A 15189-nucleotide genomic window follows, 5' to 3' on the forward strand; every position below is an offset into this window, starting at 1 on the left:
GGTATTAGGTAGATGGCGAGAATATTTTGAGGAACTTTTAAATGTTGAGGAAGAAAGGGAGGCGGTAATTTCATGCACTGGCCAGGGAGGTATACCATCTTTTAGGAGTGAAGAAGAGCAGAATGTAAGTGTGGTGGAGGTATGTGAGGCATTACGTAGAATGAAAGGGGGTAAAGCAGATGGAACTGATGGGATCATGACAGAAATGTTAAAAGCAGGGGGGGATATAGTGTTGGAGTGGTTGGTACTTTTGTTTAATAAATGTATGAAAGAGGGGAAGGTACCTAGGGATTGGTGGAGAGCATGTATAGTCCCTTTATATAAAGGGAAAGGGGACAAAAGAGATTGTAAAAATTATAGAGGAATAAGTTTACTGAGTATACCAGGAAAAGTATACGGTAGAGTTATAATTGAAAGAATTAGAGGTAAGACAGAATGTAGAATTGCGGATGAGCAAGGAGGCTTCAGAGTGGGTAGGGGATGTGTAGATCAAGTGTTTTCATTGAAGCATATATGTGAACAGTATTTAGATAAAGGTAGGGAAGTTTTTATTGCATTTATGGATTTAGAAAAGGCATATGATAGAGTGGATAGAGGAGCAATGTGGCAGATGTTGCAAGTTTGTGGAATAGGTGGTAAGTTACTAAATGCTGTAAAGAGCTTTTATGAGGATAGTGAGGCTCAGGTTAGGGTGTGTAGAAGAGAGGGAGAATACTTCCCGGTAAAAGTAGGTCTTAGACAGGGATGTGTAATGTCACCATGGTTGTTTAATATATTTATAGATGGGGTTGTAAAAGAAGTAAATGCTAGGGTGTTCGGGAGAGGGGTGGGATTAAATTTTGGGGAATCAAATTCAAAATGGGAATTGACACAGTTACTTTTTGCTGATGATACTGTGCTTATGGGAGATTCTAAAGAAAAATTGCAAAGGTTAGTGGATGAGTTTGAGAATGTGTGTAAAGGTAGAAAGTTGAAAGTGAACATAGAAAAGAGTAAGGTGATGAGGGTATCAAATGATTTAGATAAAGAAAAATTTTATATCAAATTGGGGAGGAGGAGTATGGAAGAAGTGAATGTTTTCAGATACTTGGGAGTTGACGTGTCGGCGGATGGATTTATGAAGGATTAGGTTAATCATAGAATTGATGAGGGAAAAAAGGTGAGTGGTGCGTTGAGGTATATGTGGAGTCAAAAAACGTTATCTATGGAGGCAAAGAAGGGAATGTATGAAAGTATAGTAGTACCAACACTCTTATATGGATGTGAAGCTTGGGTGGTAAATGCAGCAGCGAGGAGACGGTTGGAGGCAGTGGAGATGTCCTGTCTAAGGGCAATGTGTGGTGTAAATATTATGCAGAAAATTCGGAGTGTGGAAATTAGGAGAAGGTGTGGAGTTAATAAAAGCATTAGTCAGAGGGCAGAAGAGGGGTTGTTGAGGTGGTTTGGTCATTTAGAGAGAATGGATCAAAGTAGAATGACATGGAAAGCATATAAAGCAATAAAAAATGTATAAATGAACATTTAACATCACATTTACCTTTATCGAAGACTCTTATTGTTGTATGGAAGATGGGAGGAGAGAGAGATACATGATAATATATACCTGGAAAATACTCAAGGGCCTGGTCCAAAATCTGCACACTGCTATAACAACATACTGGAGTGAGAGATATGGGAGGAAGTGTAAAATAAACCCAGTGAGGAGTCAGGGTGCGGTGGGGACAATAAAGGAACACTGTATCAACATCCTGGGTCCCAAACTATTCAACATCTTACCAGAAGATATCAGAAACATGGCTTGAACAAGTGTAGAAGCCTTCAAGAGGAAGCTGGACAAATATCTTCACCAGGTGCCAGATCAACCAGGTTGTGATGGATATGTGGGGCAGCAGGCCTCCAGTAGCAATAGCCTGGTTGACCAGGCAAGCACCAGATGAGCCTGGCCCATGGCCGGACTCAGAGAGTAGATAAACTCTTGAAACTCTTCAAAGGTATATCAAAGGTATGCCATTTCTTCTAAAAATTGTGTTACCTGAGAATGGGAGTGTTCCTCTTTATTTATTCTACCGTATCAATGTAGAGACAATTTGTACACAACGTAACTTGTACACAGACCAGACATGTTCGCCTGGTTTGTTTACAAAACTCGCGTATGCTTGGTTTGTTTGCATAACTCCGTGCCTGTCCTCTCTCATGTACTCATTTCTCTCTCTATCTCTATCTATCTATCTATCTCTATCTCTCTATCTTTATCTCTCTATCTCTATCTCTCTCTCTCTTTTTTTTTTTACACAGGGTTTGACAAGGTTAAGGATCCCTAGCTTTATTGACAAGCTATTTACAGGTTAAGGATTCCTAACTTTATTGGCAAGCTAAGAGCTGTTACCTACATCAGCTCATTTGAAAGCATTTTTATTGTTATGAGACATACAAGTAGGGAACAGGATGAAGTTGGAGCCATCTGTGGGCCAGCATTTTCATTTGATGAACTGACTTTATCTCGTTGACATCATTATGCTGTACGAATGTGTTGCATACTCGAGTCATCCTGGGTATATATGATCTCAGATGGAGTGATGTTCTGGAGAAGGGTACAGCCAGAGTGAAGTTGCTGCTTTCTGTCTGTCTTATGGCATAAAAGCTTGTTTCACGCTGTCCTCGAAGTAGATCCAAGTGTGGTACTTTGACAATATTGGCCTTGTACATAACAGTAAGGCCACCCACATCCCTCCTATGTTGAAGGCTCTGCTGAAATGACAGATCTATCCTGGATGGGTCCAGGCAAGAGATGAGACGTCTTGCTCTGTTCTCTACTCTGTCAAGCAGTCGCAGATGAGAGGGGGGGCAGGCAAACCAAGAAAGTGGAGAATACTCAGGGTGTGAGCGTACTTGTGCCTCGTACAGAATCTTGCAACCCCTACTGTCAAGCAGTTGCAAGATACGGCGAAGTGCTGTAAGCTTCCTGGCTGCCTTGTTTGCAAGATTTACAACATGGTTCTTCATGGTTAGTTTGGAGTCAAATTTCACCCCAAGGATATCAATTTCTTCTTCATGTGCCAACACTCTCCCATTCATCCTTATTACTGCACCAGCATTACCATCATGGTTCCTAGAGACGATCATCATTTGCATTTTCTCAGGTGCAAATGTTACTTGCCATCTATTTCCCCAAGCTGATATAGCTCTCAGCTGGTGATTGATGTAGCTTAGAGCAGCTGGCATTTCTTCTCTTGGATAAGTGAATGTCAGTGTACAGTCGTCTGCATATGCATGTGATTCTGGGATGAGATGAAGAAGGTCGTTGAAGTAGACATTCCACAACAATGGTCCCAGCACGTTTCCTTGTGGAATACTTGCCCTAATAGGATGTCTTGCTGATTCCGTTCCATTGAGAACTACACTTAGAGATATACCATGAAGGTAATCACTGAGGAGACATAGCGTAGAGCCTGCAATTTTCTCTCTCTCTCTCTCTCTCTCTCTCTCTGTCTGTCTCTGTCTCTGTCTCTCTCTCTGTCTCTGTCTCTCTCTGTCTCTCTCTCTCTGTCTCTGTCTCTCTCTGTCTCTGTCTCTCTCTGTCTCTGTCTCTCTCTGTCTCTGTCTCTGTCTCTGTCTCTCTCTGTCTCTGTCTCTCTCTGTCTCTGTCTCTCTCTGTCTCTGTCTCTCTCTGTCTCTGTCTCTCTCTGTCTCTGTCTCTCTCTGTCTCTGTCTCTCTCTGTCTCTGTCTCTCTCTGTCTCTGTCTCTCTGTCTCTGTCTCTCTCTGTCTCTGTCTCTCTCTGTCTCTGTCTCTCTCTGTCTCTGTCTCTCTCTGTCTCTGTCTCTGTCTCTCTCTGTCTCTGTCTCTCTCTGTCTCTCTCTGTCTCTGTCTCTGTCTCTGTCTCTCTCTGTCTCTGTCTCTCTCTGTCTCTGTCTCTGTCTCTCTCTGTCTCTGTCTCTCTCTGTCTCTGTCTCTGTCTGTCTCTGTCTCTCTCTGTCTCTGTCTCTCTCTGTCTCTGTCTCTCTCTGTCTCTCTCTGTCTCTGTCTCTCTCTGTCTCTGTCTCTCTCTGTCTCTGTCTCTGTCTCTCTCTGTCTCTGTCTCTGTCTCTCTCTGTCTCTGTCTCTCTCTGTCTCTGTCTCTCTCTGTCTCTGTCTCTCTCTGTCTCTGTCTCTCTCTGTCTCTGTCTCTCTCTCTCTGTCTCTCTCTCTCTCTGTCTCTCTCTGTCTCTGTCTCTCTCTCTCTGTCTCTCTCTCTCTCTGTCTCTCTCTGTCTCTGTCTCTCTCTGTCTCTCTCTCTGTCTCTCTGTCTCTCTCTCTGTCTGTCTCTCTCTCTCTCTCTGTCTGTCTCTCTCTCTCTCTCTCTCTCTCTCTCTCTCTCTCTCTCTGTCTCTCTGTCTCTCTGTCTCTCTCTCTCTCTGTCTCTCTCTCTGTCTCTCTCTCTCTCTCTCGAACATCACATATGAAAGACCCCTTGGGGCCAGCGATCATGTGGTTTTAAGCTTCGAATACACGGTAGAGCTACAATTGGAGGGAGAAGCAGGAAGGTCAGGACAAATGAAACCAAACTACAAGAAAGGGGACTACACGGGAATGAGGAACTTCCTGAACGGGGTTCAGTGGGACAGAGAACTGGCAGGGAAGCCAGTTAATGAGATGATGGAATATGTAGCAACAATATGCAAGGAGGCTGAGGAGAGGTTTGTACCCAAGGGTAACAGGAATAATGAAAAAGCCAGGATGAGCCCATGGTTCACCCAAAGGTGCAGGGAGGCAAAAACCAAGTGTGCTAGGGAATGGAAGAAATATAGAAGGCAAAGAACCCAGGAGAATAAGGAGAGCAGTCGTAGAGCCAGAAACGAATATGCACAGATAAGAAGGGAGGCCCAAAGACAATATGAAAACGACATAGCAGCGAAAGCCAAATCTGACCCAAAACTGTTATACAGCCACATCAGGAGGAAAACAACAGTCAAGGACCAGGTAATCAGGCTAAGGAAGGAAGGAGGAGAGACCACAAGAAATGACCATGAAGTATGTGAGGAACTCAACAAGAGATTCAAAGTGTTCAAAGAGGAGACAAAAGGGGCTCCAGAAAAACAGAGGTGGGGCACACCACCAAGTGCTGGACACAGTGCACACAACCGAGGAAGAAGTGAAGAGGCTTCTGAGTGAGCTAGATACCTCAAAGACATTGGGGCCAGATAACATCTTCCCATGGGTCCTGTGAGAGGGAGCAGAGGCGCTATGTGTACCCCTAACAACAATATTCAATACATCTATCAAAACAGGGAGATTGCCTGAGGCATGTAAGACAGCAAATGTAGTCCCAATCTTTAAAAAAAGGAGACAGACTTGAAGCACTAAACTACAGACCAGTGTCACTGACATGTATAGTATGCAAAATCATGGAGAAGATTATCAGGAGAAGAGTGGTGGAACACCTAGAAAGGAATGATCTCATCAACAGCAGCCAACATGGTTCCAGGGACGGGAAATCCTATGTCACAAACCTACTGGAGTTCTATGACATGGTGACAGCAGTAAGACAAGAGAGAGAGGGGTGGGTGGATTGCATATTCTTGGACTGCAAGAAGGCTTTTGACACAGTTCCACACAAGAGATTAGTGCAAAAACTGGAGGACCAAGCAGGGATAACAGGGAAGGCACTACAATGGATCAAGGAATACTTGTCAGGAAGACAGCAGCGAGTCATGGTACGTGGCGAGGTGTCAGAGTGGGCACCTGTGACCAGCGGGGTCCCACAGGGGTCAGTCCTAGGACCAGTGCTGTTTCTGGTATTTGTGAATGACATGACAGAAGGAATAGACTTTGAGGTGCCCCTGTTTGCAGATGACGTGAAGTTGATGAGAAGAATTCATTCGATCGAAGACCAGGCAGAACTATAAAGGGATCTGGACAGGCTGCAGACCTGGTCCAGCAATTGGCTCCTGGAGTTCAATCCCACCAAGTGCAAAGTCATGAAGATTGGGGAAGGGCAAAGAAGACCGCAGACAGAGTACAGTCTAGGGGGCCAGAGACTACAAACCTCACTCAAGGAAAAAGATCTTGGGGTGAGTATAACACCAGGCACATCTCCTGAAGTGCACATCAACCAAATAACGGCTGCAGCATATGGGCGCCTAGCAAACCTCAGAACAGCATTCCGACATCTTAATAAGGAATCGTTCAGGACCCTGTACACCGTGTACGTTAGGCCTATATTGGAGTATGCGGCACCAGTTTGGAACCCACACCTAGCCAAGCACATAAAGAAACTAGAGAAAATGCAAAGGTTTGCAACAAGACTAGTCCCAGAGCTAAGAGGTATGTCCTACGAGGAGAGGTTAAGGGAAATCAACCTGGTGACACTGGAGGACAGGAGAGAGAGGGAAGCCATGATAACGACATACAAAATACTGAGAGGAATTGACAAGGTGGACAAAGACAGAATGTTCCAGAGATTGGACACAGTAACAGGGGGACACAGTTGGAAGTTGAAGACACAGATGAATCACAGGGATGTTAGGAAGTATTTCTTCAGCCACAGAGTAGTCAGTAAGTGGAATAGTTTGGGAAGCGATGTAGTGGAGGCAGGATCCATGCATAGCTTTAAGCAGAGGTATGATAAAGCTCACGGTTCAGGGAGAGCGACCTAGTAGCGATCAGTGAAGAGGCGGGGTCAGGAGCTCGGACTCGACCCCTGCAGCCTCAACTAGGTGAGTACAACTAGGCGAGTACACCTACCATCCGACTTACGACCGAGTTCGGTTCTGAGAAACCGGTCGTATGTCGAAATGGTCGTAAGTCAAACTTTACTACTGAATATCAACAAAACAATTTGTAATGACTTTATTTTATTGTTTTATTTTGGTATTTCATGTTTTACTTTACTTTTTATGTTGTTAGTACTGTATTTTATACTGTAAAGTCTAGGATAAACACTGTGTACAACACAAATAGTTGTTTATTTCCCTGAAATTTGGCATAAAAAACACGGTCATAAGTCGAGTGGTCGTAAGTCGGATGGTAGGTGTACATATTTATTTGTTTTATCTCATTTACTCACCTCTGACCCTACATTAAGACTACAAATATTTGAAGGTAAGTAATGAGCGAACTGTACATATATGCATTTTATCGCTCTGGGACGCTGAAATGTAATAGAATATTATGTGTGGGTAGGGTGGCCTGGTATGGTAGCCTGGCTGACTACCATACATACCACACTTGATTTCTTACAATAAACACTACTTGTCTCACCCTAGATTAAGACTATAAATATTTTAAGGTAAGTAATGGGTGTACTATATGTGTATTTTACCTTTTTTATTGTTTTTTAATGCCTGTTTTTATCCTAACTTAATATATGTTAGTGTAAACTTGTTATCTAGTATTTATATGCATTTATAAGTGAAAAAAAGGATGTTTCACTTTACGGCGATTTCCGCTTTATGGCAGTAGCCTGGAACCTAACCTGCCGTACAAGTGGGGCCCTACTGTATCAACATAAAGGGTTCCAGACTATTCAACATCTTACTAGAAGATATCAGAAACATGGCTGGAACAAGTGTTAAAGCCTTCAAGAGGAAACTGGACAAGTATCTTCACCAGGTGCCAGATCAATCATGCTGTGATGGATATGTGGGGCAGCAAGCCTCCAGCAGCAACAGTCTGTTTGACCAGGCAAGCACCAGACGAGCTGGACTAAGAGAGCAGAGAAACTCTCGAAACTCTTCAAAGGTATAAAGGTGTATTACTTGCCAGTCATGCTTATTATGCCTTATATCTACAAGCATAGTATAGTACTTTGTCTGAATTTTTGGGGTTATCATAGGTAATTTACACTATAAGAAAGAAGGAACACTGCATCAGGCCTACTGACCCACCTGAAGCAGGTCCATGCCACCCCCCCGTAGAACAGTGATCACCTAGTCAGGTCACTTCCACTTAAGGAAGGAGCACGGCACCATACCTGGTAGCCCAAGGTAGTCAGGTCCAACTCACACCCACCCACACCGACTCGTGTATTTTCCAACCTATTTTTAAAACTACACAAGGTCTTAGCTTCTATGACGGTACTCGGGAGTTTGTTCCACTCATCCACAATTCTATTACCAAAACAGTGCTTTCCTATGTCCTTCCTGAATCTGAACTTTTCCAACTTGAAACCATTGCTGCAAGTCCTGTCTTGATTGGATATTTTCAGCACGCTATTTACATCCCCATTATTTATTCCTGTTTTCCATTTATACACCTCAGTCATATTCCCCCCTAATTTTACGCCTTTCTAGAGAGTGCAGATTCAGGGCCCTCATAGGGAAGATTTCTGATACATGGGATCAGCTTTGTCATCCTCCTCTGTACGTTTTCAAGTGCATTTACTGTATATCCATTCTGTAATATGGTGACCAGAACTGTGCAGCATAATCTAAATGAGGCCTAACCAAGGATATATAGAGTTGAAGACCAACCTGAGGACTTCTATTATTTATACTTCTTGATATGAAGCAAAGGATTCTGTTAGCTTTATTGCGGACACTTGTGCACTGTTGTCTTGGTTTCAGATTACTGCTAACCAGAACTCCTAAATCCTTTGTGCAATCAGTAGTATGAAGTTCTACACTATTCAGTTTATAAGTGGCATGGTTATTGTCCTGTCCAACATTTAGAACTTTGCATTTGTCTATATTAAACTGCATCTGCCACTTCTCTGACCACTGCATTAGTCTATTCAAATTATCCTGGAGTGCAGTAATGTCCTCAATAAAATGAATTGGACGGTCTATTTTGGTGTCATCAGCAAATTTGCTTATGTCGCTGTTTATTCCCTCATCTATATCGTTTATGTAAATTGTGAACAACAAGGGGCCCTACACTGACCCCTGTGGAACACCGCTTGTGACGTGCCCCCATTCTGATTTCTCCCCATTTATGCAAACTCTTTGCTACCTATTTGTCAACCGTGCCTCTACCCGGGAAAAAATTTCTCCTATTCCATGTGCCTTAAGTTTCCTCAAAAGTCTCTGATGTGGAACTCTATCGAAAGCCTTACTGAAGTCTATATACACAATATCATATTCATTACCATGATCTACTTCCTCAAACACCTTAGTGAGAAAAGTTAGTAAATTCGTAAGACAGGAACACCCCTTAGTAAAACCATGTTGAGATTCATTTATTAATTTATGCCTATCAAGATGGCTATGAATTGCCTCGGCAATTATTGATTCCATAAATTTTCCCACTATGGAGGTAAGGCTTATTGGTCTATAGTTCGAAGCTAAGGACCTGTCACCTGCCTTGTAAATAGGTATTACATTTGCCATTTTCCACTTATCAGGCACTATGCCAGTTTGTAGTGATATGTTGAAAAGATTAGCGAAAGGTTTGCAAAGTTCCTCCTACATTCCTTTAAAACCCTTGCAAACAATTCATCAGGGCCTGATGAAGAGACAAAGACAGAGAGATAGAGAGAGAGAGAGACATAGAGACAGAGACACACACAAACACACACACACAGGCAGAGAGACATGGTGACAGACATAGAGACAGAGAGCCAGAGACAGACACACACAGAGATAGAGAGACATAGAGAGATAGAGACAGACACATGGAGACAGCCAAAGCAAATCAGCCAGCCAGCTGGCCACCCAACCAGCTGACCTGCTGAACATGTATTGCATGTTCCAGAATTGTTTCTTTTTACTTAGGGCATACATTATAGAACATTCTGGCAGGATGACACTACCAGTGGTATCAAAATTGAAAGGATGTTACACATTGGTTATTGTCAAGGTTTTTGATATTTCCTCGGTATCTCTGCGAGTGGCAGCGTATCTGAAGCTCACTTGTAACTTGGATTTTGGCTTGCAACTCAAAGCAAAAAATCAGTCAAGCAATGGCTCGTAACTCAGAAAACTCGTAAGTTAGGGCACTCGTAAGTCAAGGTACCACTGTATCTAACACACTCACACAGGCCTGCTGGATGCTCAGGCCCATAAAACCTGAAGCCTCTTGGTTGTGTGTGGAGAGTACTTTCTGCTGTTCCTCTTTCCCTTACCAGAGACAAGTCCACTTCTTAGTAGAGGCATAGAGGTATGTTATACCCTTTGATATTTGTAGACAACACAAAAACACATGAAAAAAAATTATCAAAATATAGAAAATAGTTGGGAAACAATTTTTTTTTTCTTTTTAAGAATTGTGACAGCTTCTAGGCCATCTACTATTATTGAGTTAAAAGGCTGATGTTCTAAGGGCTGCAGCAACCAACAAGTAGACAGCCTAGGGGCCATCACAACCCTTCAACCTAGCAATAACAACCATGTGATGTTTCCTGACTAATTCTTTCTACATTTTAATGTTTTTTCATAGTTTCTTGTGTTTTTTCTTTCTTTTCAACACATCGGTAGTCTTCCACCGAGACAGGGTGACCCAAAAAGAAAAAAAAATACTTTCATCATTCAACACTTTCACCTTACTCATGTATAATCACTGTCTTTGCAGAGGTGCTCAGATATGACAGCTTAGAAGTCCCTCCAAACTGCCAATATCCCAAACCCCTCCTTTACAGTGCAGGCATTGTACTTCCCATTTCCAGGACTCATGTCCGGCTAGCCGGTTTCCCTGAATCCCTTCACAAAATATTAACCTGCTCACACTCCAACAGCTCGTCAGGTCCCAAAAACCATTCGTCTCCATTCACTCTTATCTAACACGCTCACGCATGCTTGCTGAAAATCCAAGCCACTCACCCACAAATCCACCTTTACCCCATCCCTCCAACCTCTTCAAGGACCACCCCTACCCTGCCTTCCTTCCCCTACAGTTTTATATGCTCTCCAAGTCATTCTACTTTGATCCATTCTCTCTAAATGACCAAACCACCCCAATCCCTCTTCAGCCCTCTGACTAATACTTTTAGTAATTCCACACATTGTCCTTAGACAGGATATCTCCACTGCCTCCAGTTGCCTCCTTGTTGCAGCATTTGCAACCCAAGCTTCACACCCATATAAGAGTGTTGGTACCACTATACTTTCATACATTTCTTTCTTTGTCTCCATTGATAACGTTTTTTTGTCTCCACAGATACCTGAATGCACTACTCCCCTTTTTTCCTTCATCAGTTCTATGGTTAACCTCATACTTCATAAATCCATATGCTGACAAGTCAACTCCCAAATATTTGAAAACATTTACTTCCTCCATACTCCCTCTCTCCAATGTGATATCCAATTTTTCTTTATCTAAATCATTTGATGCCCTCATCACCTTACTCTTATCTATGTTCACTTTCAACTTTCTATCTTTACAAACCCTCCCAAACTCGCCCACTAACCTTTGCAACTTTTCGTGAGAAAAGTTGCAAAGTTATGCTTGCATAAAACTGGGGTTATACCACTATGCCTCTACTACACAGTAAACCCATCTCAAGTAAGAATGTATTTTTTTTTTTTTAAATTTTGTACCAGTGGGAAATAGATTCGAATTATCATCAGCCCAGTCCCTTTATCAAATTATGACTGGATTTTAATGGGAAAATGTTACACCTTCCATCCGACTTATGACCTGCTTGACATATGACCATTCGACTTACAACCGTGTTTACTATGCCAAATTTCTGGGAAATAAACAACTGTTTGTGTTGTACACAGTGTTTATCCTAAATCTTACAGTATAAAATACAGTACTAACAGCATAAAAAGTAAAGTAAAAAATGAAATGCCAAAATAAAACAAAATAAAGTCATTACAAAAATGTGATGTTGATATTTAGTAGTAAGGTTCGGCTTACCTCCATTTCGACTTACGACCGGTTGGTCGGAACCGAACTTGGTCGTAAGTCGGATGGTACCTTTATTTGTTTAACAAACCATTTTCTTCATGTTGATGTGAACAGTAGATGATTGATTAATATAAGAAATTTCCCATTTCTCTAATTATTGTTGTCTTTTTACAACACTATTCTATATTTATCATTGCTCAAGAGTAAAATTAATCAATTTTTCAGTCTTACTGTGGAGAAGAAAGTGTGCAGAGCTTTCTTTCGGAGGGACTAAGTGTTCCCTCACGGAGATCAATCAGTGCAGCTGTCAATACATTAGTGAAACTGGGCATGTTAGAACTTGATGATCAGCATAGTGAAAAACTTACTGCACTCGGACATCGTGTTGTCCATTTTTCCACCCCACCTCACTTGTCTAAGGCTCTTGTTTATGCCTCTATTTTCAGGTTGGTATTCACTGTATCTCTTAAATTTCATGGTTCTTTTTTGGTCTTATATTATCGAATGAGCATTTCACTGTTAAGTATAACTTAAACAGATTATCTTAATTCTAAAATAGTATATGTATTATGTTGATAATGAATGTGTGGGTTTTATAAAATAAAGTGCAGTGCCTGCACTCTAAAGGAGGGGTGGGGATATTTGCAGTTTAGAGGGGCATCTGAACTGTAGTATCTATGCACCTCTGGTAAGACTGTGATAGACTGAATGATGGTGAAAGTGTTGTTTTTTTTTGGGGGGGGATCATTCTACCCAGTGTGTTTAACCTTTTAACCCTTTGACTGTTGCGGCCGTATATATACGTCTTAGGAGGTACTGTGTTTGACGTATATACTACATGTATACTCATAAATTCTAGCGGCTTCAAATCAAGAAGGAGAAAGCTGGTAGGCCCACATGTGAGAGAATGGGTCGGTGTGGTCAGTGTGCACCACATAAAAAAATCCTGGAGCACGCAGTGCATAATGGGAAAAAAAAACTCTGACCGTTTTTTTTTTAATTAAAATGCCGACTTTGTGGTACAGAATTCTTCCTCCGTAAGCCATGCGTGTTGTAAGAGGCGACTAAAATGCCGGGAGCAAAGGGCTAGTAACCCCTTCTCCCGTATAAATTACTAAATTTAAGAGAAACTTTCGTTTTTCTTTTTGGGCCACCCTGCCTTGGTGGGATACGACCGGTGTGTTGAAAGAAAGACTTTGTGGTCTACATATAGTATTTATGGTTGTATTCTCGTTTTCTTGGTCTCATTTGATAGAATGGAAAATATATTATAGAAAAAGAGATGATTTTGATTGATTTTACTATAAAAAGAACCTGGAAATGGAGCTCAATGTAGGGGAAATGTTTGATTTTTGCCGATGTTCAAAAGTAAACAAATGACATCATTGTCCAATAAATGTCCAACTAGCCATTCTGATATGCAGTCATGAATGGGTTTATGTTATACAATTATTACAGTATTGGAGTAGTCTGCATAATAGTAAATCTTCTATTTTTTGTTTGAATAAAAATTCAAAATAGAAAGCAAGAGTAATATCAGAGGGGCCTGGAAACATGACTGATGAACAAAGAAAATGTTATTTTAGAGCCAGGAATGTCTGCATTGTTCATTCTGGACCTTATTTTGAAATTGTCATATTTTTTAATTTTTGTGAAATTGGCCAAATTGCAAATTTCTGACCACGTTATTGGGTAGTTGAAATTGGTAAATGGGCAGTTTCTTGTGCTCAATCGATAGAAAAAATGGAGTTCTAAAGAAATAGCTATGAGTTTGGGCGACTGGAACAATGGAATTAGCCGAAAATAGGGCTCAAAGTGGGCGAAATCGTCGATTTGTAAGTATTGCCAAGGCCGCTAACTTCGTGAGAGCGTAATTCCATCAGTTTCTATCATTTCATAAGAAAAAATAATTTTTTTTTAATTTTACGACACCAGGAGACACCTCAGGATTGGGGGTTGTGACAGTCAAGGGGTTAACTGTCAAACCGTTGATCTGTGCATTACTGCTAGCACTACAGACGTTAATCAGTGCACTGTTTTTCCTGCATTCAAATTTGGCATCAGAAGCCTGATTGGCCTAGGCAGTGTGTGCAGTGTTAAAATCTGGGACTACTTAGTACCATGTGAAAGTACAGTGGACCATCAGATATCGGCCAGTTTGTATTTCGGCCGCTGTTTTGGCCGAAATTCTATCCTGGATTTTGGCCAGCAACTTGGAAATCGGCCATATTTGATGCTTCCGCCTGCCACTCCGACGCATTCGTGAGCCAGTCTGGCTGTCTCTCTGAGTGAGTGAGCAAGACTCCCTGACCCCTGTCGACCCTCTGCCTGTTGTGGAATGTGTTGTGGCTTGGGGGAAGTCCATGGGGTTGGATGTGAGTGGCCAGGATGTGGAAGAGTTGGTGTAGGACCATGGGAAAGAGCTAACCACTGAAGAGCTGCAAGACCTTCATCTGCAACAGCAACAGACCACAGCTGAGGAAATTGCTTTAGAGGAGGAGGAAAAGAGAGGGGAGAATGTGCCTTCTTCAGTGATTAACCCCTAAACGGTCCAAAAGTATTTATCCATTCTTACCACTAGCGCCCCAAATGTATATACAGTGGACCCCTGAGTTTCGTGAGCCTCGCGCTTTGTGAATTTCGATTTCCGGCAACTTTTTTCGTAAAATAAAGCTTCGCAGTTCGTGATTTGCCTCGCAATTCGTCCATCATACGGGATGTGTCTGTGTGGCTGGGAGTGGCAGAGCGTACACAAAGGCTCCTGCACAACATTCAAAGAGTCAGTGCGGCATGATTTGTGGGCAAGTGACCACCCCATGGGTTCATACGATACATTTCATAATAATCCAGCCCTTTGGTAAAGAAGGAAAGAAACACAGTAGAATTCAAGAAAAAACTAGTAGCAAAGTGGAGAAGGAAGAGAGGGGAGAATGTGCCTTCAGTGATTTACGATATGTATGATACTAAAGCAGCAGGTATCGATAAAGGCTACAGCGCCAGCCAGCGAAAAAATGTAGAATTAACAGTGTAGCAAGTAAGTAAGTGATTAAGTGATAGAAAAATGACACGAAAGTAACTCTCCAATGTTGTTGGTGTATAGGGCCACTGAACATACGCCGCCCTGCTATCTTCCACCACCCTAAACCTCTGTCAGCATCTCCTCCATCAAACTAACATCTCCTCCAAGGTAGTGTAAATATTTCTTATTTATAAATTACATGCAGTGGATTTAGAAAAGGCATATGATAGAGTGGATAGGGGAGCAATGTGGCAGATGTTGCAAGTATATAGAATAGGTAGTAAGTTACTAAATGCTCTAAAGAGTTTTTATAAGGATAGTGAGGCTCAGGTTAGGGTGTGTAGAAGAGAGGGAGACTACTACTCGGTAAAAGTAGGTCTTAGACAGGGATGTGTAATGTCACCA

General features: G+C 42.0%; 1 protein-coding gene across 2 annotated transcripts in view; it reads left to right on the forward strand.

Moving 5' to 3' along the window:
• LOC128685243 (ATP-dependent RNA helicase DHX30) overlaps window positions 1-15189 on the forward strand; it is a 170800-nt gene that overhangs the window by 101151 nt on the left and 54460 nt on the right. For both annotated transcript variants that reach the window (XM_070082922.1, XM_070082923.1), the window contains exon 9: window positions 11991-12211. In XM_070082922.1, the coding sequence (XP_069939023.1) occupies window positions 11991-12211 (221 nt within the window). The remainder of the gene's footprint in view (window positions 1-11990; window positions 12212-15189) is intronic.

Source organism: Cherax quadricarinatus, chromosome 8, assembly GCF_038502225.1.
Source record: "Cherax quadricarinatus isolate ZL_2023a chromosome 8, ASM3850222v1, whole genome shotgun sequence".
In the NCBI taxonomy this organism is placed as follows: Eukaryota; Metazoa; Arthropoda; class Malacostraca; order Decapoda; family Parastacidae; genus Cherax; species Cherax quadricarinatus.